Genomic DNA, 25,685 nt, shown 5'->3' on the forward strand with positions numbered 1-25,685 from the left:
ACACCTGGGACGCCAAAGCCTGTGGTCATTCCACCGCCTCACGCAGGCGCCTCCTCACATGCCCTTCACTCTAGTCTCGCCCACTCTCTCCGCTGCACACTGCCAGGCCTGGCCTGTCTGCCCTCGTAGCTGCTCTTCTCCCAGCCTGGTGTCCTGCTCCAGGCTCAGCCTGTCCAAACCCTCCTGTCTTTCAAGCCCAATTCCCCCGCCAGCCTGAGGGCCCTGTCCGATGCTACCCTCGCCTCTTGTGGTTTTCCGTGGCGTGTTCTCTGTGTGCCTCTTATGACATGTCCTTCCTCTCCTTCACCCAGCTTGTTTATTCCATTGCCATTCTCGCTCACAAGAGGGAGACTCAATGCCTGAGTCACACATGCATTCTCCATGATCCTTAGTGCCAAACCTGCCCAAAGGTAGGCACTGCCCTTCCCAGGACTGTGCAACTCTAGGGGGTGCACAGAATTTCAAATGAGGCAAATGGTATCAAGGTTCCCGTTAGGGCCTCCTGGCAATCCCCTGCTGAGAAAACCCAGGTGTGCGCTCATGGACTCCAAGCCTCCATTCAAAGAGTTCACTTATCTCTTCTGTGCTCAGAGAAGCCGAGAAGGAATGCTCTGCCCTGCCCCATTGTCTCTCACGTTAGCGGCAGCCATGTAAGTATCAGCCTCACTACCTGAAGTCGTTCTTTCCCAGGTCCCAAGCTGTGGGGTGACAGACCACTTTCCGGCCGTCTTTTGGCTCAGTTAGCATGGATTTCTCCCAGAATCCTGCAGTCATACTAGGAAGGCCCACAGACACAAAGAATTTCTCAGCTTCTCTGAATATCCTCTGTGCGTCCCAGCCCTGGGTGGAGGGAAAAAACAGTATTTAATTCTAGCATCACAGTAGCAGCATTCTTTCTGTTGGATATATACAGAGACATGATGTTTCAGGAAGGAAATCTAGACGTGTAGACAGTTTTCAAAGTGTTAATAAAACATTGTCTCAGTAATCCTGTCTCTAGGGAATTAACCTACGAAATTCTCGGAAATTAGGTCAACTAATTACACCTGAAATGACTTTCAATGGTGAAAAAGTGGAAATGACCACCAGAATGGGTAAACGAATAATGACACATTTGTGGAATGTAAAATCTAAATAAATTAGATTCATAAAGAATTTTTATTGACACTTTCATAATTTAATAAGTGAAAATATTAATGTATAAATTTATAAAATTAATGTATAAATATATAAAATTAATAAAATATATAAAATATATTAATAAAATATATAAATATATAAAATTTAATAAGTGAAAATATTGAATATATAAACCACTTTCTTTGGCTAATGTTAATGAGGCAATACACCAAAATATTAGCAGTAGACAAGGTGAGGCTGTGTGTTTTGTTTTTATTCTTTATATTCCAAGTGAAGACATAAAAATAACAACCTTCTCTTTGCTCACACCTCTTCAACTCAAGCCAATGATTGTTGGTTGAGCTCCTTCAAGGGGCAAGGCCCTTACTAGGCCCAGTGGTAGCCACAAACAATAAAGTGGGCATGAAGTTGTGGGATTTGGGAACCAAAAAGGGACAGATGTAACCCAGCAGACAATGGATCATTGGGCCTTGGCTTTGAAGTCTGTATGGGAATCTAAATTTTCAGAAACTTCTAGAACTGGAAAGGGGCGGCAATAGGTGTCTGCTACCCTGCAAACTCTTCTGGAAGCCAGTGTCCCTGAAGCTGACCAATGCTTCTTTAGAGATAAGGCCCACATCAGGCAAAGGAAGTTTTTAAATCATTTTTAGAGACACAGAAAACTTCCTCTGATCTCAAAGACCAGCCAGATCTGGCTTTTCTCCTGTGTCAGCCTTGCGGATATAAAAGAGGGAACGAGACTATGGATTTTTTGGTATCATTTACCTTTAAAGGCTTAATGTCAGGCAATATGGGTGTTAATCAGTATGGCATACTTGAGCAGAATGAGAACATATTCAAAGAGTGTAGACTAGTAAGCACACTTAATATCTGTTTGATTAATAACGAATGAATAGAAAACCAGACTGAAAATACTAGGAGTTCTGAGTTCAAACTTTGGTTGCCACTGATGTCTTTGTGTGAGTCATTGACCCAAACCTCAGTGTCCTCACCTACAAAAGGGAACTATCAAAACACCTGTCCTGACAGTCTCCTAGGGGCCCTGAGGGTCCATGTTTTTACTCTGCAGTGGACTTTTCCCAGGAATATGTGACGTGTGGGAAGATGTTCATGGTACTGCTACTTACAGATTTGAAACTGTTAACAAACGAAAGTCTAGCAATGCAAAAATAGTCAACTAATTATGGTCCAACTATATGAAGAGATTTTACACAGCTAAGGTAAGATTATGAGTTCTTCCCAGAAATAGAGACTTTTAGTTGAATAAAGAAGGAAATGTAATTATGACTATGTTCTGATTTTTTCAATAGAAGGGACCTCAGAGAAGCGCAACAATTATATCAAAATGGTAACCAAAAGGTGATTTAAATTTTATTTTAAAGACTCATAATATTTTTAATAATGATGATTTTTAATAGGCAAAAATCTAAGGATATTCTTCTTTACTATTCATTTAGAGATTTTTTTTTTACTAGTTATATACTATTTTTAGCTATGCTATTTAGAGATTAATGGCTGATGACTTAGCAATGATGAACTTTGGAAAGAGTGATACAAACCAGTTGAAATTTGACATGTTATTGCTTAATGGAAACCTTAGGTGATCTCTATTTTAAATATTTCTCAGCAGGATCAACACCATACCCGTCATTCAAGGCACTTGATGTAGTTGATGGTGTAAGTTACTTTCCCAAGAAAAGGTAGCTACATAAGAAACAAACTTAACTCACTTGAAACATTTTGATTTACATGGTTTCACAGGCAAAAGGGAAGGATGGCACAAAAAGAAATGAAGTTGAGGATTTAGAGTTGGTGTTCAAGGTTTCTCTTTCCTACCTGGTTCACCATTGCATCAGTAACATCTATGTTTGGTTTATCTCCAAAGGGGACTGTGAAGCGGTACAGATTTGTCCAAAATCTACCCCACATGTCACCTATTAAAAAAAAAATGTTAATTCATGACAAAGAGCAGGCACAGAGACCTGATTTAACATAGCACACAAGGCAGAAGTGGTGAACAGGCCACACAGTATTCTAGATTTCATTTCATTTCTGTGCTCCCTTTTCACTACTTCTTTTCCTTCTCTCTAAAATTTACAACCTGTGCTTTGGTGGTGCTGGGGGTGGGGGGGTGAGGGGGGTGACATACATCCAAGGAGGTGTAAACCTAGTTCCCCAAATCACAGTGTTCTAAACCAATGTCACCTTCATAAAAAAATTAAATTTTCAGCATGTTCTTTTAAAAATCTCCTTTCAATGGTTAAAATGATAAGAAATTAAGTGGGCAGGTAAAACTTGTTAGGGAATTACCCAATTTCTCCCCTTTCAGATTATTATTCAAAGGTGCGATGTATTAGGAAACATCATAATTACTATTAATTCGAAACAGAATTACATAATCCACCAAGCAAGGGACAAAATAGGACAAAATAAATGATTACTCATCCCTACTATTGGAATCAAGAGAGAACAATAGGATCATCATTTAGGAATTTCTCACTAGTAATAAGTTTTAATTTTGTTACAGACTATTAATAATATGTTTAGCAGGGTGATTTTTTTAAGTGCAAAATATGTGTATTGAAAAATTAACCAAAAACTAGTAAAAATCAAAACATTTTAGGGCCTCCCCTGGTGGCACAGTGGTTGAGCGCTGGGTTGTGAGGCTGCCCGCAGCCTCTGCAGTGCCAGTTTGATCCCCGGCCACCAGCGAGGGTCCCACCAAAAAAAAAAAAAAAAAAAAATCAAAACATTTTAGAAACAATCAAGAAATTCAGAAATGTAGCTTCATACAAATTTCAGAAAATTTTGAAAAAACATGAAAAACTTAAATTTCTTTTGTAGGATCTAGCAGGGTGATACTTTAACAAATGCTAAATTTGATGCCAGCGTCAGAGCTCCCTAAAGAGAAAATGGAGCCAGAAGAGAGAGTCAATCTCATAGCAAGACAAGAACCTGGCACCAAGGTAATGGGGCAACACTGGAGTAGTCTGATGTGCTCTTTTTTTTTTTTTTTAAAGAGATAAAATTTAGCAGAACTAAATGTGAGGTCCTGCTGAAGGACAAGTTTTAGTGTGGAGAATTAGCCACGAGCAACTTAGCCCAGTTTTCATACAAAGCTACATATCCATGACATGAACTTTTCAAACACATGCTTTATTGGGCCTCAGCATCTAGGACAAGGAGAAGGCAGGGGAAGGTGACCATTCTCTGGAGGGCGATCAGGAGATTCCGTGAAGGGCAGGCCTTGTTCATAGTTATCCAACCAACTTACTTTTCAATTTTAAGGTTTTTTTGAAACATTATTGACATAGAGCATTAAATTAGTTTCAGGGATACAATATAATGATTTGATATGTATATATATTGTAAAATTATCACAATAAGTCTAATTAACATCTATCTTGCATGGCCTACAAAGGCTCCATGACGAATCCAACATCTTTGGAAGACTGCATCTGAGCCTAAGCTCAGCATCTTCCTTCATAATAGACTTCACTCCTGACTCACAGGATTCCGAACCAAGTACTTCTCCGCCAAAGTAATTGGTGTAATTTAGAAAGAACTCACAGCACTTTCAGTCAGGCTGTACCTTAATTCTAGAAAGTCTTTTTCTCATCCCTGCCTCTCCCCAGCCCACCAAACTTCTCTTCTCTGACAATATGATACTGAAATCCTGAACTCTACCTCATGAGCTTAATCAACCAACTTAAATAGTAAAAATTACTTTCCCATTTCCATTCTCATTTGAACTCAGAGTTCTTTTTCTAGTTATCCTAAGTAACCCCTTTATCCTTTGTGATAATTGGCCAATATGATTACTCTTTACGTATAAAAGAAAGTAATCCAATAGTGATTTACAATGCTCTCTGTTGCAGAAAGTACTTACAAAATGTGATTCCATGTTACTAACTCGATTCACAGAATTTTTCAAAAGTGTTATGCTGGGCCTTACCCCAAAAATCAACTTTAGTGGTGGGAATAGCAAAGAGCAACGTATACAAAGAATTCCAAGAGTGTCTTACCAAGCAAATGGGCAGGGATGTATCCAGTAGCATTGATATGAGGGAAGGTCTTCATCAATTTTGTTCTCACATAGGCATGAAGGTGTTCATATAGTGGTTTAATCTGAAAACCCCAGGAAAAGGTGTAAAAGTAAGAGTATCCTACTCCATCTTCAAATGCTCAACACTAGAAGCAGTTCCTTTACACAACTAGAATTTCCCTAAATTCTGACTTCTCCTCTGAAATATTCTGAAGTGTTTGAAAGCATTCATTCCATCTCCCCAGATACTGATGATGACTAGTTTCACAGCATAAAACAATAAACACACCTAGAGGAATAAAAGTCCCCAAATGAAAACAGATGCAGTAAATATTCATTTTTAAGCTGCTACTGACATCATGTTTTTAAATTGAAGTTATCATTGATATTCCATAAAATCACCCATTTATAATTGTATAGTCTCATAGGGATGAGTACATTTATATTGTTGGGCCACCATCATCCCTACCACCCAGTTTTACAACATTTCTATCGAAAATTTGCTTGCAACCATTTGATGTCAATTCCACTTCCGCCCCAGCCCCAGGTAATCACTGAACTGATTTCTGTCTCTAGGGATCTGTCTATTCTGGACATTTCCTATATCTGGATTCACACAATATGTGACCTTTGTGTCTGGCTTCTTTCACTTAGCATAATATTTTTCAGGTTCATCCATGTTATTATATGTATCAGTAGCTACAAGTAACATTTCATGGTATGACTATGTCAGAATTTGCTTCCTCTAGTATCTCATGAAAAAATTCACCAGTCGATGGACCGAGGCTGTTTAAAGTTTGGGGCGATGATGAATAAATGCTTCTATGAAAACACATGGATAAGTCTTTGTAAAGCTACATGTTCCAATTTCTCTCATACAGATGTCTATGGGTGGAAGCCTAAATCATATGGTGTGTATTTAACTTTAACAAACTGTCAAACCATTTCCCAAAGTGACTGTACCATGTTACATTTCTGTCAGCGCTGCCTGAGGGTTCTGACCTCTCCACATACTCACCAACACTTGGTATTGTCAGTCTTTCTCCATCACAACCACACTAGTGGATGCACAGTGGGTTTGGTCATGATTTTAATTTGTATTTCCCTAATAACTTTTTACGTGCTTATTTGCCACTTGTATAATTTCTTTGATGATGTCCTTACTCGAATCTTTTGTGGTTGTTTGTCCTACTCCACTTTTTATAGCGCTGCCCAACTATGCCTGTGACAGTAGTTTCACATGAGAAGTTTGAAGGCACAGAGGTAAAGGGGTGACATGGGAGTCAACTGGAAGGAAGAGGGGACATTGAGAAGCGGCATGGCACACTCCTGCTCATAGGACTCTCCTTCCCTGTAAAGGCAGAGGCCGAGGAAACAAGAGCAGCACTTGTCCGAGGGAAAGGAGCAAAGTCTTCACAAGACACAGCCCCAGAGACCACTTCTTATGATCTGAAAGACCCTTCCTCCTGACAATCTCTCCTTCTTATAAGCTTGCTATCACTAATTGCTGGTCAGTGGCTGAAAAAAGGGAAGAAAAGCAGAACAATCCTGATCACTTATAAGAACTGCCCTATTATTACTGAAAATATTTTCAAGCCCTAACAGTCCTTAACTATGAGAACTGGGGATGGCTGCTCAGTGTAAGAACAAGCCAGAAAGCCTTTGGCCACTCTCTGCCTCCTGTGCACTGTCCTCCACAGTCTCTGTGTACACCTTCTTGCTTACCTCTGCAAAGGTGCGTTCCACATCTTCCATCAGTTGGTTGCGGGTATAGTAGCCATCTGCTTCATAATCTCCTCTCCAATAATCCCCGTAGTCCTCATACTCTGTTTTTTAAAAGGAGAAAGACCATGAGGGAAAGAGAGATAAATCACCATATACATAGATTAGCCTTGTTGGGAGCTTAAAAACAATCCAAAAATTTGTCACATTTTTATTTCCTAAATAGCAACTCAAAGGGATGCAAGTGAATAATAACACTCACTGATGTCTGCTAAGCACTTGCACTGTGCTGGGAATTTAAATGCACTGTCTCATCTAATAAGCAGAAGACCCACAAAACTGCACACAACAGCCTGCTCTTCCTTGGTTAAATCATTTGTCCAAGGTCATTCCTACTGTGCCAAGCCTGGGTCTCTACTCTCTCTGTAGGTTGTTAGTGTCTTTTGGATCTCTGAGTTTTAAAATTCTATTTTTATTCATGGTCTTCTATTTTCAAATCTAACCCAATTTATCTTAGACATTGCTGAGGAGGGCCTGTGTTTCTTTGCAAATTATATCTACACACAGCACATTTCTGTGGGTTTGGTTTAGCATCTCATTATCAGGAAATAAGAGCTTGTATATTGGCTAACAAAGTTTGCACTTGTATTTTAATAATTTTCATTTTTACAGACACATTGGTAGTGGATGATCATGAAGATGTGGAGAGAAATAAAGATTTGGAGGGAAGGCTATGATGACTAGCTACCAGCTCCAGCTTGCCTACGGCTTGAGAAGTGATGGCCTAACACATTTAGAAACAACACATGAAAAAAATTCTTCCTTACTCAATCCAGGAGGCAGCTAATCACCCAAGCATGAAGCACTTGATATGCCATGGCTTCAGGCAGGAGACTAAGTTCAGAGATAAAGAAATTCCTCCTCATGTTAAGATTTTTATGACCATATGATTTGAGTTATAATTACAATTGCAGAAAATAATGGGTTTCTAGACTAAATGAACCTGTTTTTTCTCTTGCTGGGACATCACTCTGAGGTAAATATACAAAGGAACGTTGAGAAGAACTGTGACCGGATGGGAGTTCAGGCGAGAGACGTCTCCCTGTCTCCCATCATTTCTGAGAAACAGAACCCCTATTAACCCCCAAACTACCTCAGGACCCCTCAGGGGCCTGAGACCTTCCCCCACAACTGATTTATTTGATGCCAGGTAGTTGAGTCTCATCCCTGAGCTCTTTACTGCCCAATAGTTTCTTCTTTGAGATGGGCACCCTGGATTGTTCCAGAGATGGCCATAGGTTTAGAGATACTGGTTGGAGCAAGGGCACAGGTTTGGTCATTCACTAGACGCAGCACCACAGCCCCACAGCGGCTTCAGGAACAGGGCCGGGAACTTACGGTTAGCTCTTGCCATCTCGTTCTTCAGGTCCACGTACTGTTCATATAATGGCCTCAGCTTCTTGCCGACCTGTGACCGCCAGCCTTCCCAAGCCCAGAGCCGCCTATAGTAGTCGTCGCTGTTTGCCATTATTTCATCCAAACCTGCCAATAAACGTGCATTTTAAGATTTTTATTTGTGAACAATTACAATAATTTTTAAAAAGTAGGGCCTCCCTGGTGGCCCCGGGGGGTTAAGATGCAACCTATGAAGCAATCCACAGCCTCTGCAGCACGAGTTCAATCCCCCAGCTGGCCAGGGAGCAAACCACATGGCACAGCAGACCTCTCCTGCCTCACCCGCTGCTCCCCTCCCCAGTGTATTTCGGTCAGTCTGCCTGTTCTGCTCCCCGCTCTGTTTCTGGTGAATCCTCTCAACCCCCCCCCACACACACACACCCCTCTGGCCTGTACCCCAGCTCTTGTATGCATAAATAAATAAATCTTAAAAAAAAAAAAGTAAAAGCAAGACGGGCAGACATCAAGGTCATAAAGTTATTAAATGAAATCTCCCGAGTCATTCATTTCCTCTTTCTTGTTATACTTCTCAAATATTTCTGCAGAGAAAATAAGCCATTGAAATCACTTAACAAGAAATTAAATTTCTTGAATGCGACAGACTCTACCATGAGGTTTTGTAAAGAGCAGCTAAAACACATAGCTGGGATCATCTGCTCTTTGGATTAGCCATCTGAAAGGCACAGCATCATCATCTAAGGTCAATCTCATTTTTAAAATGTGGGAGTAAAAAGGATATCATAACCACTGCTCAAAGTGAAAGGCTTACCTGGTTCAAGTAAAAGGCACTCCTGTGGATTAGATGGGTTACAAACTTGTCCAGTGCTGTAGATGGTGCTCATTTCATTTAGAATTGTGTTCAACTGCAAAGCGAAGGCGACAAGCAATGTTGAAAGGGAAAATGTGCTGACGGGGATGCTGAGGTAAAGCTGTCCTTGGGGCCACGTGGTTTTTGATGCTTCAAAATACACAGTTCACACCTTCCTTTTCTATAGTGATACCTCAGTTAAGCTTCCCCACTATCAACTAGCACATCCTGAAAAGCACATAATAAAGTATATGTGCCGTGATGGAAAGAACCAAATCTACCAAAATCCCAGCAACATATCTCGTCTGCACACACAGAGAGAAATGCGTGCAGCCTGCAAGGCGTGCACATTTCCTGAACACCCACTATATCGCAGACTGTGACAATGTGGACGTGAACACAACACTGGTCCTCAAGGACCCCACAGTCACGGCACAGTGGCGAAGTCATGAAATCAGCAACTGAATAGCAGAGTGACAAGTGCTCTGTCACCAACTAGTGCCATTCAGGAATGACTTCGGAGAGGCGGGGACATGGAGCTTTGTCTTTGAAGAGAAGTAAGAACTGGTCAAGGAGAGAAGGGAGGTGGACAGCAGAGCCCGAAGGATGGAAGGTGGCTAGGAAAGGCGCGGCATTTGACAGAGAGATGACGTGTTCAGGGAAACTGGGGCCGTGGTGTTGCTCGGGGAAAGGAGGTCAGGAGGGTGGAAGGGTAAGCAGCGCCCTGATCGTGAGGGTCCTTCCACGCTATGCTAAGAGTTTCAGCTTGACCCAGTAGGCAGCGGTTGAGTGCTGGGTTGCGAGGCTGCCCGCAGCCTCTGCAGCGCCGGTTCGATCCCCGGCAGCGCCGGTTCGATCCCCGGCAGCGCCGGTTCGATCCCCGGCTGCTCCCCGGCCACGGGAGGAGTGTCCTGCATGGCACGCAGACCTCTCCTGCCGCCCGCTGCTCCCCTCAGCAGTGTCCTTCGGTCCTTCTGCCTGCTCTGCTCCCTGCTCTGGCTCTGGTGAATTCTCTCACCCTCCCGCACTTCTGACTGTACCCAGTGCTTGTATAAATAAATGAATAAATCTTTAATAAAAAAAAAAGAAGAAGAAGTAACAGAGTAAAGCAGTGCTACTCAGGGTAGGGCCCACAGACAGAGCGAGTCAGCAAGTGTTTCCATTCTGTGCTGAGCTCAGCAAGTGAGGGAATAAATGTTTATAAACTTGTAAAGGCAATTTGATGTTTCCATGACAGCTGAGCATCTGATCAATGAATTTAAATGTCTTCAATGGACTTGATAAGAAAGCAGGAAAGGGCGGGAGGGAGGGAGAGAGGACAGGAGGATAACAAGGAAGGAGGGAGGGAGGCAGGAGGAAAGAAGGGAAGAAGGAAAGGACCTGTTCTCAGCTTGGGTCGTTTAGGAGGCACTGGATGAACGGTCCTGCTCCCCGTCTCCTGCTGGTCTTCCGTGAGTTTGTCACTCCGCGACCAGAGCGGTTATCCTAACCCATGAACTGGATCTCATGCTTAAAGCTTCAATGAGATCCCATAATCCAAAGGCATGAAGCCAAGTCCTTATCATGGCACAAAACCCCTCCGTCGCCTCTTCTTCCTTGAACTGTGCACTGAATTCGTGCACCCTTGAGCTTCGCCTCTTCCCAAACACGTCAGGCTCTTAGGTGCATGTCAGTGGTTTTCAATTCTGGCCACACATCAGAATGTTCTGGGGATCTTTTCAAAATACAATGTCCAGATTCCACCTAGGCCAGACCAGGCTGTCCGTATTCTAACAGCAGAACAACGAGCAAGGTTTCCCATGGTGTTTTTGTGAAAAGATGGGACAGCATGGGATGGATAAGATAAAGTGGATTAATAGCTAGTTGGATAATTGGGCCCAAAGAATGTAGAATAATAAATATGAACTTGTAGGAAGATATGCGCCATATGGTTTTATCTCCCTCCTTATCATGCATTTTTCTTTTTATAAATGCAGATCAGTACACAGAGTTCCAGAGGACAAGCTACTCAGAAAGACTTTGATGTTAAATAGCCAAATATTTTAGATAAAATATTTCATTAGGTTACATCAAGGGTCTGTAAACTATGATCTGCAGACCATATCCTCTCTGCTGCCTGTTTTTGTAAAGTTTTATTGGCCCGCGGCCACCACCACGCGTTCATGTATTAGCGATGGCAGCTTTCCCGCTCCCACAGCAGTGTTCGCTCAGCGGGACAGAGACGCCATGCCCCACACAGCCTAGACTATTTATTACCCTCCCTTGACCAAAAAACTTTGCTGATTCTTGGACTAGAGATGGGCTAAGAGGTGCCATTTTCACAACGACGAATCTAGGCTTTCTTCAAGCTGGAAAAATGACCCATGTAAGAACAGGATTTGAAAAGGCATCATTGAGAGCATTCAGAGTGGAAGAGATCGGGAGATTTTATTGACAAAGAGGTTGACATGCACCAAACACGACTGTCAAAAAACCAAAATCCATGACTGGCCGATCTTTCAGCCAATCACCTTAGATATATAAGCAGCATATAGTCATTTTTGTATGTCAAAGACAAAGACCCAAACAAACAAGAACCCTAACAGAGCCCTAACTGTCTCAGCAGACATGGAGCACAGGGCGCCAAGTCTCTCATTCCCCTCTCCTCCATGCAGACCAGAACCCCGCCGAGGGCTGAGTGCCAGCCAAGGAGAGTGGCAAAATGAAAAGGCAACTAGGGATGATTAGGGGACTTGAAACTGTTAGGGAGAAATTGATAGAGTGAAGGATGTTTAGCATAGAAAGGGAAAGACTGCACTAGTTTTTTTTAAATGAGCTGCCCTAATTTAGTTAAAGACTATTATAGAAAACAGCAATTTGGTTCCAGAAGCAGAATAAAATGGAGGTAAAACATTCTATACACAATGGAGCGAGGGTCTTTCCATCAAGCAGAGGGTTCTGTATATGGAATTGATCTCTTGCAAAAAAGCGAATCACCCCTCTAAAGTGCTTTGGACTGAGGGTGGTAGGAACTTGCTCAAAGTTCAGCATGAAAGGGGGAAGGAGGGACGCCTCAAGCTTGGTGCTATTGATATTTGGGACCAGACAATTCTTTGCTGTTGGGGGACTGCTTGTGCTCTGTGGACTATTTAGCAACATCCCCACCCAATAGCAACCCCTCCAGTTGTGACAACCCAAAACATCTCCAGGCATGGTCACATGTCCTGGGGCACGCTGTTTGCAAAATCATCCCCGGTTGAGAACCAAGGGCATAGACCAGCGTAATCTTTAGGCTGCTTGGTGCTCAGAGGGTAACTCTGTCTGGGGTGCATGTACACACCCAGTGCCCAGACAGTCCTGTTTATGCCTGTGTCCTAACATAACTAGCACCAGTATCTTCTTTCACTCCCCAAAGGACTCTTGTTGAGTCCTTTATCGTGGATGATAATAGTGTGGAAGAGTTCCCACACATTTCAACTCTGGGGATCAGTACTAAAACATTCACATACTTGTTTGATTTTTTCTTCTGAAAGTACTGATGAGCCTTTCTGCTGAAGAGACTTCAACTGAAGCTTGACTATGGGGTCCTTAATATCTTCTAGTTTATACTTCTCAGCGAGCTTGGACTGCTCTTCATAAAAGGCAGTCCAGTTGGCCCCAGCTTCATTCTGAAATGACAAAAAATAAAATTAGAGTTGGAATAGCACTTCATGAGCAGAGAGAACAGAAGATGTAGTCCAAAGAACATCTGGTGGAACATCTGAGAGCTCCTGAGTGGTTTCGTTCTCTACTTTACTGAAGGTCAAGGCTTAGGTTAAGAGTGACCAAGTCACTCTTGGTCACTCTCTCTTTTTGGCCCAGTGCCTAGCTTTCCCAAGGGTCCTGTCCCCAGAACTGGAAGTGAATTCTCACAGTTGACTCACATTGAGGGACCCTGGAATTTCTGGCTTGAGCACTGTGACGTGGGACTGTTGACTGAGAATTCAAGGAAGAATGCCCTAAGGGAGAGCCTGGTAGAGCTCACAGTGGACTTAATGGGAATACAGCCCTTGTGGTGATGGGAACCATAATAAATGAGAGCCAGTTTGCAGGAAGCTCTGTGGTGCCATGACTTACAAGAAATTCTGATTTTAAATGATGAACCCTAAGGAATGTTGTCTGGAATATAGCCATTGGGTAGCCATGGTGATTATCTACCAGCAAAAGAAACCCACAAGCAGGTAATGGTGACAGGATTCACTTGTCCCCATCTTGAACATCAATAGGTGTATGGACCTCTGCAGTGCCATCTAACTTCAAGGCACAAACTCATATCCATTTATCCAAGACTAAAATGAGCAACTACTTCGTACAGTGTACTTCTCTATAGAGAAGTACAGAAAAGAGGTAGCATATGAGTAGGTAAGAGCTCCAGTCTTGGAACAAGACACAGCTGACTAGCTGTGTGGCCTTGGGAAAATTATTTAGCCTCTCTGAGCCACAATTGCCTTATTTGTAAAATGAGAATAATGCAAGAATTTACCTTAAAGGGTTGTGGTAAGCATGAGAAGAACTGAAAAATTATAAAATAATTATCAGAGTATCAAAAATATCCTAAGAATGGGAAAAATGCCAGCTATTTTATGATTTATAGAAAAAAGTTACTGTCCTTAAGAATGTATCATAAATGTTTCATTAATGAAACATCCGAACATATGACAGTGCATAAACTCTGAGTGGACCAAGCATTTTCTGTTAAAGGAAAAGAGCAATTCACACAGGTGATCATATCTGGCCATACCTTCATGGAGAAGGTGGGATTTCAGACAGACCTTAAAGTAGATAGGTGTTGGATGGCTGTGAAGTACTTTGCAAAGTAATTTATCTCCTGTGATCTTCCTGACAACTCCATGATATGGAATATCATTTTATCTCCATTTCGAATATGTGGATAAAGGGTTCCAGAGAAATAAACACAGGCACACCTCATTGTATTGACTTCACCATGTTGTGTTTTGCAGATACTGCATTTTTTATAAGACCCTCCACCAGCATAAAAGATTATTTGCTGAAGACTCAGATGACTGTTCTCATTTTTAAAGAAATAAACTGTTTTTAAATTAAGGCCTGTACCTTATATTTTTAGGCACAATGCTATTGCACACTTAATAGACTATAGCATAGTGTGGACAAGACTTTTATACGCACTGGGAAACCAAAAAAATTCATGTGACTCGCTGGATTGTGTCAGCTCACGGTGTGGTCTAAACCAAACCTGTACTATCTCCAAAGTGTGCCCGGGAGCTCGCATCATCTGCTGGCATGTGGCTCCTGGACCCCAGGGTGGGCAGACTCTAATCTGGCTCCCCTGATCCCTACCTCCTGGTGGCACAGCCTTGTGTGATCCTGTCCCCTGAGTGAGAGCAGGACCCATGACTTGCTTCTAAGCAGTGGAACATAGCAGAGGTGACGGATGCACACGCTTACATGATCTGAGATTGTAATAGTCGCCTTGCTCAGAGACTATCTCTCCCTTGCTGGCTCTGATGCAGCAAGATGCTGTATGGTGAGCTAGGCTGGGAGAGTGCCACGCAGTGAGGAATGAGAATGGCTTCTAGAAACCAAAGCCTCAGCCCACCAGCATACAAGGATCTGAATGCTATGAGCAACGACATTAGCTGGCAAGCGGATTCCTCTCCAGTTGAACGTCAATGAGACCACAGCTCTAGCCAGAACTTGGACTGCAATCTTATGAGGCTCAGAAGTGGAAGGTCCAGCTAAGCTGGGCTATTCTATTAAGTGTGCAATCTGACCCACAGAGACTGTGCGATAATAAATGTGTGTTGTTTGAAGCAGCTAAGCTTGTGGTATTTATTACACACTAGATAACTAGTACAGATCCCAAAGGCAAGGCACCAGGCAGGACTGCACTGTCGAGACCAAGAAATTTGGCTTTCGTTCTGTGACTACTAAGGAGTCACTTGGGTGTTCCAAGCAGGCATGTGGCCTGATGGGAATGGTCCCGGGGAAATGACAGCAAGGGGCAAGATGAAGAGAAGAGGAACGACTTCTCAATTAATCTTCACAAACAGCCTTGTGAGGCAGTGGTGAGCGTCTCCACTTCACAAATGAGGAAATTGAGCGCAGGGTGGGCTTGCAACTTTTGCTAGGTCACGCAGCTAATCATTTCAAGAACCAGGACATCAGCCCAGGTAAGTTTACTTCCAAAGCCCATGTTCTTTAACCATTGACAACAGACACATTCTAGCGTTCTCTTTAGCCTGCAGGAGTGGGAAGGAGTGAGCAATAAAGGAGACTCGGGTTACAGCACAGTCTCCTCTCTGCAATCCACCACTCGCCCCTCAGTCCCTGCCCTTCTCGCCCCAATCCAGGATGATATTACGTCAAGCAAAATTGCTGATAAACCTTGACACCAAAGTACAGGAATACTTTTATTCTCAAACAACTTTGGGAACAACTCACAATCCCCAAAAGGCCTTCATCTCAATAATTTGTTATTATTCTTCATGCGGTAACTTTGAAGTTTCCTGTGTTATTTTATTTTATTTGACTTACCACAGCTCTACTCCCTGTTTTATGTTACTTTATTTGACTTACCACAGCTCTACTACAAGTGTTATACTTTATTCCTCCAAAAATTGACTTTATGTTGCCTTGAATTTTGGTGGCTGAGGACAGACTTTCATCCCAAGCCACTCTTTTTAATATTATTTACAACCTATTCCATCCTCAGTAGAAGTCTGCTAGCCTAAATAAAACTGCTTAACAGTTGCCATACGAAATTGGCAACGTTCCATTTTCACCTGAAAATATGGACATTTTCTAGAAATCAACACAAGTCAAAGTTCCTTGAATATGCAGGTGAAACTTTCTAGGTGGAAATCCTGCAAGAAATTACTAGATTCAAGCAATTTTCAGCTTCAATAGATATTTACATTTTGGTAAATCTGATTTTATGTCAAGTCAGCACTTCTTTATTAGTGTTATTTTATTTCCCTGATTATTAGTTAGGTTATAGGTATATATGTGCTAAATCCTCCTCTATGAATTTGATGCTCACATCTTTCCCCCATTTTTCTAGCGGATTTTTGTCTTTTTCCTATCACTTAGTAAATAGATATCCTGGCTGATAACCTTTTGTTATTTATATACATCACAAATATTTTCTCAAGGTCTACTTCTTGTCGTGTGTGTGTGTGTGTGTGTGTGTGCGCGCGCGTATTCATGTGTCGTGATACACAGAAGTTTGTTTTTAATTCTAATGCAATTGATTTGGTCAATTTTTCCCTGTAGAGTTTGATCCTTTGGTCTCTTATTTAACGAGCCATTTCCAACCAACCATTTCATAAAGCGACACTAGTCAAGTATCAGCTATAGTTTCCGATAATATTTCAAGTTTTGCTTTTTTTATTTAATCTTTAATGTAGCTTCAGTTTATTTGTGTCTAAAGTAGTAATGCCTTGGGCTCTGGGTTATGGAGGGTTCTTTAACTTGCTTCTTTTTTTCCAGAGCTCTGGAGATCTGAACTGGCCTTTGTAGTTTCTCGGCTCCGTATTCCTGCGCTATGCTAGCAGTGCATATTCAGTTTCGCACCTATGAAATAATGCACAGGTGAAACATGACTCTGGACTCAGGACTCTGCCCACTATCTGTTTTTGTAAATAAAGTTTTACTGAAACATAGTCACGCGTATGTATGTGCAGTCTGTGGCAGCTTTCGTCCTGCAGCGGCAGCTGAATTGTCTACCATGGCAGAGTTGAACAGAGGCCCTAGGGCCCACAGAGCCTGAGCTATTTGCCATCTGAACTTTCACAGCGTGCCGACCTCTGCCCTAGATCCATGCACTCACAGCAAATACAGCAAATGCAGGGAGCAAAAGAGCATGTTAAGCAACGTTAAATGGACACAGTCAACAAAGGCAGAAAGTGAGAGTTTCAATGGGACCCAACACTCAATTCCTCCACTGATAAATTACAAAGGAGAAAAGGTGAGGCAGGGACTGCATGGAGCAGAAGAGATTTACAGTACCTCCAGCAAAACAGCTGGAAGGAGAGGACCTTGCCTGATCCTGATTCAAACAAACCAGCAGACATTTTCAAAATATATGAGCGAGGGGTGTGCATTTGCGTATTTACTAGATATTTGATTAAACTAAGGAATTTGTCTTAGGTATGATGGCACTGACATTAAGGTTGTTTTAAAATTCTTTGAGGCGGCAAGTCTATAGACAGAAAGCAGGTTAGTGATTGCTTAGAGCTATGGGAGGGGGAGGAAGAGAGGTTGCTGATGGGCATGTGGTTTCTCTTTGGAGTGATGAAAAACTTATAAAATTAGATGGTGGTGATGTGCACCAATGTGGCGATGTGTACAGATCCATAAATATACTAAAAAGCATTGAATTGTGTACTTTAAATGGGTGAAGCTGGGCTTCCCTGATGGCGTAAGGGGTTAAAACAGAGCACTAATAAAGCCATCCGCAGCCACTGCAGCACGAGTTCGATCCCCAGCCAGGGAGGTGACCCACATGGCGCAGCAGACCTCTCCTGTCTCCCCACTGCTCCCCTCAGCAGTGTATCTCGGTCAATCTGCCTGTTGTGCTCCCTGCTCTGTTTCTGGTGAATCTTCTCACATACACACACCCCCGCCACACCTCTGGCCTATACCCCAGTTCTTGTATGCATAAATAAATAAATCTTTAAAAAATATAAATGGGTGAAGTTTATGGTACATAAGTTATATCTCAATAATGCTGTTGTTTAAAGCCCTCAATAGTAAAAGCAAAGAATAAAAAATCACCTTATTCCCTAGGTCCTATCAATAGGTCTGAAACCCCCATGGAACTCTCCAAATCAAAGGATTTGGCCAAAATAGAGTGGCTGCCCTCTCACACAGTTACCTGGCTGGCACACAGCAAGAAGCAGCACCCCAGAAGTTCCTGCCCCAGACTACCTTCCCTGGATGTAGCTGGTGACTGCTTAGATGTAGCTAGTGTCCTGCCTAGATCAGTGAGTAACTGTGCCCAGTTTGGCTGTATTTAAACATGTCATTTGGAGTTGCTCGAGTTCAATTTCACCAACATCACATCACTAAACTGAAATATTGTCAAGTTTCATGAGAAAGGAAAGTTGGCAGGAACCAGGCCTCTGATGCATCTCACCCTCCGCGTGAGGAACACTTTCATTCACAATTGTCACTTAACAAAGAAATTCGGTTGGGCTCACTACCCCCTTACAGTTCAAGAGACAACAAAATGAGTGACTTGCCCAGGGTGTCACGACCAGCTCAAGATAGTCAAGGTGGCATCAGATCTCCTGAAGCCATGGGATTGGCGCACAGTGACATTCCTGTCCCTGTGCCTGTGTGTAGCTGGTTTGTAGTAATGTGTATAGGTAGTGTGTATGTGTCTCGGGTGTGGGACACACTCCTAGGAGGCAGGGATGAAGTCGACAGTCTCCCCTTGGGTATAACATAGCAGCTTAAAGTTACTTTGCTCTGAGTTCATGATGACCCAGGTCCCGAAAACAGAGGAACAAGTTTGGGGATCAGGGGTGTCCAACACTTCTAGGGGCCCCAGCAGCAGGGGGCTGACGAAAACTCAGAGACCACCGACTGGTGAGTCTGGGCCCCCTGCACTCTCATCACAGCTGCTGAGAACTCCCCAGGAGATGTTTCTACTGGTGTTCAGTGTTCACAAAGAGCTGCAGGGATCCCACAGGGAAGTCTCCCACACCCAATTTGGCTGCATGGACAGCGGTCACAGCCACGTACCAGAGCAGGGGTCCAGAGGCCCCTGCCAACAGTGGGGTCTCTTGGCACTCTTGCAGGGTTAAAAATAGTCCAGGAACTCCTATGTGGCTGCCAGGCTTCTGACTTTGGAGAAAAAAGCCTTTTGCTTTATAATTGTCTCTATTCAAAAAATCAAACCAATAAACTTACAAAGAAGGGCAAAGCACAAAAAGTATTATCATTTTACTGAGAAGATAATCACAGTTGAAGTGATGAATGCATTTGATCTCAAACATGAGAACTGGATTCACTAGAAAGCCAAGAGGCAATTTGTTGTGTAACAGGATGACAGGGGCTTAGAGAAAGAATCTGGGATGGAGGCACGCAAGACCAGACACTGCAGGTGGGGGTAGAAATGATTAACATAGTCATTAAACCAGCTATAGAGATGAAAAATGCAGACCGCTGTGGAGAAAGCAAACTGCTGTAGAAAGTATCTGAGGAACTGACCAGAGGTGGGGGTATGGAGGCAGAGGGCCATGGGAGGGAATCACAGGTCCTTACAAATCAACCCGATCACACCCTGAAAGTGATTAACAATAGATAACAATTCCACAAAGAAATGAACCCCTCCTCCAAAGAAGAGCACTAGAGCAGAACAATTTCTGCCCTGGCACGATGCAGTTCTTTCTGCCCGCCTGTGTCTGTGCAAGTGTCCCTCCCTGCCTTCTAATAATAAATCTAACCTTTTTGGATATAAGCGAACACCTTTGTCTCTTTGGCAAACTTGCCGTGTGTCGCTGAAAGGGGAGTTCTGCTGAAACTTTTCTCAGAGGCAACCCAAGGACGCCACTTACTGAACCCAACACCTCTTCACAACATCTCATGTGACAAGGGCTTGGTAATTATTTTCACTAAATAATTACCTGTCTCCCCACTGCTCCCCTCAGCAGTGTATCTCGGTCAATCTGCCTGTTGTGCTCCCCGCTCTGTTTCTGGTGAATCTTCTCACATACACACACCCCCGCCACACCTCTGGCCTATACCCCAGTTCTTGTATGCATAAATAAATAAATCTTTAAAAAATATAAATGGGTGAAGTTTATGGTACATAAGTTATATCTCAATAATGCTGTTGTTTAAAGCCCTCAATAGTAAAAGCAAAGAATAAAAAATCACCTTATTCCCTAGGTCCTATCAATAGGTCTGAAACCCCCATGGAACTCTCCAAATCAAAGGATTTGGCCAAAATAGAGTGGCTGCCCTCTCACACAGTTACCTGGCTGGCACACAGCAAGAAGCAGCACCCCAGAAGTTCTGCGCCATTTGGAAACCTCTCACAACTGGGTCTACGAATCATCATATTAAGTGACATCCATAGGCTTCCATGCCCAGAATACTGACTCCGAAAGCCACACTCATAGACAACTAGGAAATGGGAGAATATCCGCAGTCATGTCACCCCGATCGGATATGAACATACACGTGTCACACAGCCCAAACTTCCCCTCCTGTGTGAGTTCCCTATTGCTGCAGTAATCCTACATAACAAACAACCAAGAACCTCAATGGCATCGGCGTTTATTGTTCACAGACCTAGAATCACGAAGGGGTTGCCAGGCAGCTCTGCTGGTCTTGGATAGACATACTCACAACTCTCAGGGTTGGTTATGCCAGGATAAATATTCTATGTGCTGTTCATTCTTACGCTGGCTGGCCCAGACATGTCCTGAGGAAGGCAACAGTGCAAAGGACCATTGTTCAAGTCCATTCCAAACCTCCTCTGGCATCCTGTCAGCTTACAGCCCGCTGGTCAAAGTGAGTGCCATGGCAAAAGGCACAGTCACATCACCTGGGTGGGACAGCACTGCCAGGTGACATAACTCGGGCACTGATAGAGTGATGAAGAAGTACAGCCTCCAACAGAACTCAGCAGAATTCCTTACCCCCCGCACGGTGGGGCTACACGCCATAAGTTGGCTTCAGTACTTCAAAACTCATCTATCATCTTTCAACATCTTCTTATTTTAGATTAAAGAATCGCTTAGTTTTACAAGTTGCACCAGTTTCACCACTTGTGATATAAATACCACCTCCTCCTACTTGTTATCAGTTTCTCTCTTTTGAGCTTTCAAAGGCGCCATCTTTCTGGTAGGAAGAGATTCAGCCAATAAGACCGTGAACACTCATCCTTTCCTGCGCCTTCTCAGACGAATTGCTATTTTCTTTGTACGGTTATGTTGGCTTTCCCTCCCCACTCTGTCTGACCCCTTTGAATCATTCCCACTAGTCTTTTTTTGGGGGAGAGGGGTAGAGGAACATTTTCCATTTCTAAAATTCTTCCTTAAAGTATGACCACCAGCAGCAGATCACACCTCAGTAGCCTGCTGATCTCGCTACCTCTCAGAGCACCTGCGTAAGAGCCCGTGGCATTTGGGGACCTCAGTACATGTGATCAGAAAATTGATGCAAGAGCCATTTCCCTCCCTTCTCACTGCCTTCCTGTCCAGGGAAATTCACACAAAATACACCAACACACCCTTCACCACAGCTCAAGCCAGGAGACGGTGGGCCCCTGCTTGCTTCTTGCCTTCAAAGATTTTCACTTTCCTTTAAAAGGGCCTGTGCTTAGCTGAAGTTTGACCATACTTTGTAATGTATGCCCTTTCGTTTTTTGGCCTTTGATCTAATCAGCCAGTGCAATTAAGAAATGATAGTACTTAATAATCCAGAGATGATTTCAACAAACATCACTACATCTCATCTTATCACTTGCCTTTCATGCCCCTTGGGCCATCATAACCACTCCCACTTATGACACTAATGTCTGATGGTCCCTTGTGTTCACAAGCATCGAGCACCACTTAGGTGGTTTTGTGTATTAATTCAAAATTCACAGTGACCCTAGGAGGCAGATATGAGTGTTATGTTCTGTATCACAGATGCAAACACTAAGGTATCGAGAGGTTAATTACCTAGTTCCAGGAGACCCAGCTAGAAAGCGGTGAAGTCAGGATCTACACCCAGACAGTCTGGCTTCAGTGCCCATTATTAGGCAGAATGCTGGGGTACCCTCACCACCACCTATTCCCCCATCATCCGAGAAGGAAAACAAATGCAGCGTACACTCTGAGCACCTCTAACAGAGATCAAATAAAGGGTGTGGGGGTGGGGAGCGGTGGAGGGGGCAGTAAGAAACACTGTAGAGATGAAGAGAGGTAAGACCAATATATGAAACAAGAAAAAAGAAGATCTCCTATGTCAACACTGGCCGATCGAAATCTCCAGGATTTCTTTGACCTTTTGAAAAATTTAAAAAGTTCTCCAGAGGGATTTCTATTGAGGCAGAAGTTACCAAAGTTGACCTGTCGAGTCAATGGCAATACTTTATTTTTTCTAATTAAAATAATGAATTTTATTTTAAAAAATATTTGTTTATTTTAAAATACAAGCAATATAAAAACTAATAATGGGATATCTTAGATTACTTTCCCCCTGTAAAACCTTCAAGAACCCACTTTGTGTGTGGGTTTTTTTTTATTTTTAAAACTTCTCTTTTTAGAGTTTTAGGTTCACAATAGAGTTGAGAGGAAGGTCTGGAGAGTTCCCATATGCCTCGTGCACACCAAGCCTCCCACACACAGTCTCCCCCACTAGGAACATCACTCGCCAGACGGGTGCCTTGTTTACCTAGGACGACCCTGCACTGACATTACCATCATCACTCAGAGGCCATCGTTTACCCTAAGCATTCCCTCTTGGCATGGAACATTCTGCATTTGGACAGATATCTAATGGCATGCACCCATCATTATAATATCCTGCAGAGTATTTTCACTGCTCTAAAAGCCCCTGTGCTGTGGCTCTCTTTCCCTTGCCCGTCTAACCCCAGGGAAGTACTGATATTTTTATTGTCCCCATAGTTTTGCAATGAAAGTGATTTAATTTAAATTAAATTAAACTGCAACCCACTAATCATTTGAAAAAATAAGCTCCTAAGCTACATTTTTGAATGAATAGATTGCTGAACAAGTGCCACAGTCATCCTTTCTTAAATCACGTTGCTCAATTTTCTGGCACTAAACATGTAAGGATACCACTTTGGGATCTGCGACAGAAGGAATTCCTAAACCCTTGTCAAACAAAGCATCTCACTTTGCTGGGGCGTTCTGAGATTTGACAGAACCGGTTTAACGATGGCTTTCCTTGCAGGGCTCTGGATGGATTCTGTGACCTTTAGAAGTGCCTCAGCAGTCCATGTCAAAGAAAGAAGGAATTCCCAAATCAGCCTCACTCCGCTCAGAGTTTCATTACTAGCTAGCCCTTTCACTAAGCCTCCGCTTGCATTTTCAGTTACTGTATCATTGTAGACTCTTTAGAGATTCCTATTGACATTGCAGGCTTCAGCAATCATTAGCATCTCTACGAAGTGCGCTGAAGCCCTGACTATGATGACAATGGTGGTAGCACTTTCCACAGCCTGTCCACTGATTTCCAAGAATCTGGACTGAGACCAGTGAATTATTTGGTAATAATTTCCCAAATAAAGCAACCCCAAGGTCAATTCATTCTAGGACTCCAGAATCAGAAATACTGAGGTAAACATCCAACTTCACAGATCAGAATATTTCTTTGATTTCCCTTTTCAGTTTCAGGAACAGTCATCTAATCTCTAAGAAGCAACAAATGCCCCTATGCAGCCATGAGCACTCACCATCTTTTGGACATTCTCTTCGGTGATATTGGTGTTATAGTCCCAGGAAGCAAGCGAACTCTTATAAGACACCTCTTCAGCTTCAACGTTAAAAGTGTTCAAAAAGGCCTTGGCTTCATCCTCAGTGGTTGTCTGAGCAGTGGCTACAGCAACAAGGCTGAGAAGGAGCCAGGAAAAGCCTGACATCTTTCCCTGTGCACCAAGCTCCCATCCACTGAAGAACTTTCCCTAGAGCCAAACCTCTTCATGAGTTGTTCTCTCTCGTCAGCCTTTGAACTTGGGTTGGGCACTGAGCAGGGAAGACGGAAAAAAAAAAAAAAAAAAAAGAAGAAGAAACAGTAAACAATCTGCTGAACCAACATAAAGTTCATCCTGGAGAGGACAGATATGTAAACAGATTTTAGAATGATTTTTACAGTAAATCAAATAAACAAATGTTATTCATTAATCCTAGAGAATCATAATTCCCCTTGCACATTATGGTCAAATCAAAACTTGTACATTTGGTTAATATGTTCCTAAAAAGCTGTTACATATACACTGAAAGTGTTATAATTTTACAGTGACCAAAGAAGTTTCAAATTAGGGGTCCTGGGGGTAATGTTTGTACTTATAGATTTTTCAGACAATTCTTTACTAGTCACTTATGCCCTCACTCTTTTTTTTTTTTTAATTTCATGTTCATATACACAGACACTCTCTACTTGGTTAGCATTTTCCCTTCCTAATGAAACAACTACCCTTGTCATTATGGAATTCATTTTTTTTCTGATACATTTTCATTTCCATGACCATTTTTAAAAATTACAAGAACTCTCCACCCCACATTTCTACTCACTTGATCTGCTTTGGGAAAACTTTAAAGGGCTCATTTTCTATAGTTTAGATGACCACACTGAACACTGGTTCTATGCCTGTCTGCATTGGCTCCTCCTTCCCTTTCACTTACCTGTTCGAAACTCAGTCAGGGTCACAAGGAAATAAGAATACCTTCATGCTGCATGAAATTCAAGGAGTGTCAGTGTCAAGTGCTCATCACCCATATACCATGGTGGGGGGGTCGTGGCCCCGTAGAATTCGAAGAGACATCAGCACTCACAGTAACAGAGCTCACGAACTGCATCTGTGTCTTCATCCCCAGGGAGCAGGTATAAGAGTCACAGGTGACAGACAGGTGCCCCTTTAAATGGCAAGGCTAAGGGCCTGCTTCATGGTGATTATGAAAGCTTTGCACAGAGAACACATTTCTTCACATAGAAAAACAAGTCTTCCAGGGCCAGGTGAAATGGCAGTAACCAAGCCCTTAAAAAAGTTTCCTCTACAACAGCCCAAATGCCCAAAAATAGATGACTGGATCAAGAACATGTGGTCCATATACACCATGGAATATTACTCAGCATTCAAAAAAGATAAACACATGCCATTTGCAGCAACATGGATGGCGCTGGAAGGGATCATGCTCAGCGAAATAAGCCAGAAAGAAAAAGAAAAATACCGGATGGTCTCACTCATAGCAGGAATCTAGAAAACTTAAATAAGGGACCAGGAAAATGAATAACTATAAGAAAGTGAAAATCAAAATCAACAAAAAACTATGAACCAGAGACAGTTTTTGGGGAGTGGGGGCGGGAGGGGAGGGATTGGGGTCAGAATGGGGGGGTTGCAAATGTATGGGGAATATAAAAATAAAATTTATTATTTAAAAAAATAAAATAAAATAAAAAGTTTCCTCTACTTTCCCTTATTCCTGCATTGTACCTATTATTGTATCTTAAGAAATAAGTAAGTGCCCAAGTGCTTTGCATTACATCTTATGTAAGCATTACAACCACCCTATAGGTAAACAGTTCCTATCGCCAGCATATGGATCAGGAAATGGCTAAACCTTAGTCAGCTAAGAAGCGGGAGAGTTAGAGCACAGAGGCGAGCAGCATGGTCTTAAGAGTTAGGGGCTTCAGCTAAGTGTGAGCAATAGTGCAAGAGCAGAAGTAAATAATGAAGGTGCAGAGAATGAGCATCGGGGGACATGTGCCTTTGGTGAAGGTGATGGATTTGCTTCTGCCACATCCAAAATAGGTGGGCTCTCACTACCTCTG

General features: G+C 42.7%; 1 protein-coding gene across 1 annotated transcript in view; it reads right to left on the minus strand.

Annotated features, from left to right (window-relative positions):
* ACE2 (angiotensin converting enzyme 2) overlaps positions 1 to 24,042 on the minus strand; it is a 43,789-nt gene extending 19,747 nt beyond the window's left edge. Inside the window, exons 1-8 of the mRNA XM_084258187.1 lie at positions 23,590 to 24,042; positions 12,659 to 12,817; positions 9,132 to 9,225; positions 8,306 to 8,449; positions 6,911 to 7,011; positions 5,166 to 5,268; positions 2,977 to 3,074; positions 671 to 840 (exon numbers count right to left, since the gene is read on the minus strand). Coding sequence (XP_084114313.1) covers positions 671 to 840; positions 2,977 to 3,074; positions 5,166 to 5,268; positions 6,911 to 7,011; positions 8,306 to 8,449; positions 9,132 to 9,225; positions 12,659 to 12,817; positions 23,590 to 23,775 — 1,055 coding nt within the window. The 5' untranslated portion in view covers positions 23,776 to 24,042. The remainder of the gene's footprint in view (positions 1 to 670; positions 841 to 2,976; positions 3,075 to 5,165; positions 5,269 to 6,910; positions 7,012 to 8,305; positions 8,450 to 9,131; positions 9,226 to 12,658; positions 12,818 to 23,589) is intronic.
* Between the last annotated feature and the right edge of the window lie 1,643 nt (positions 24,043 to 25,685).

Source organism: Talpa europaea (genome assembly GCF_964194135.1).
Source record: "Talpa europaea genome assembly, chromosome: X".
NCBI lineage: Eukaryota > Metazoa > Chordata > Mammalia > Eulipotyphla > Talpidae > Talpa > Talpa europaea.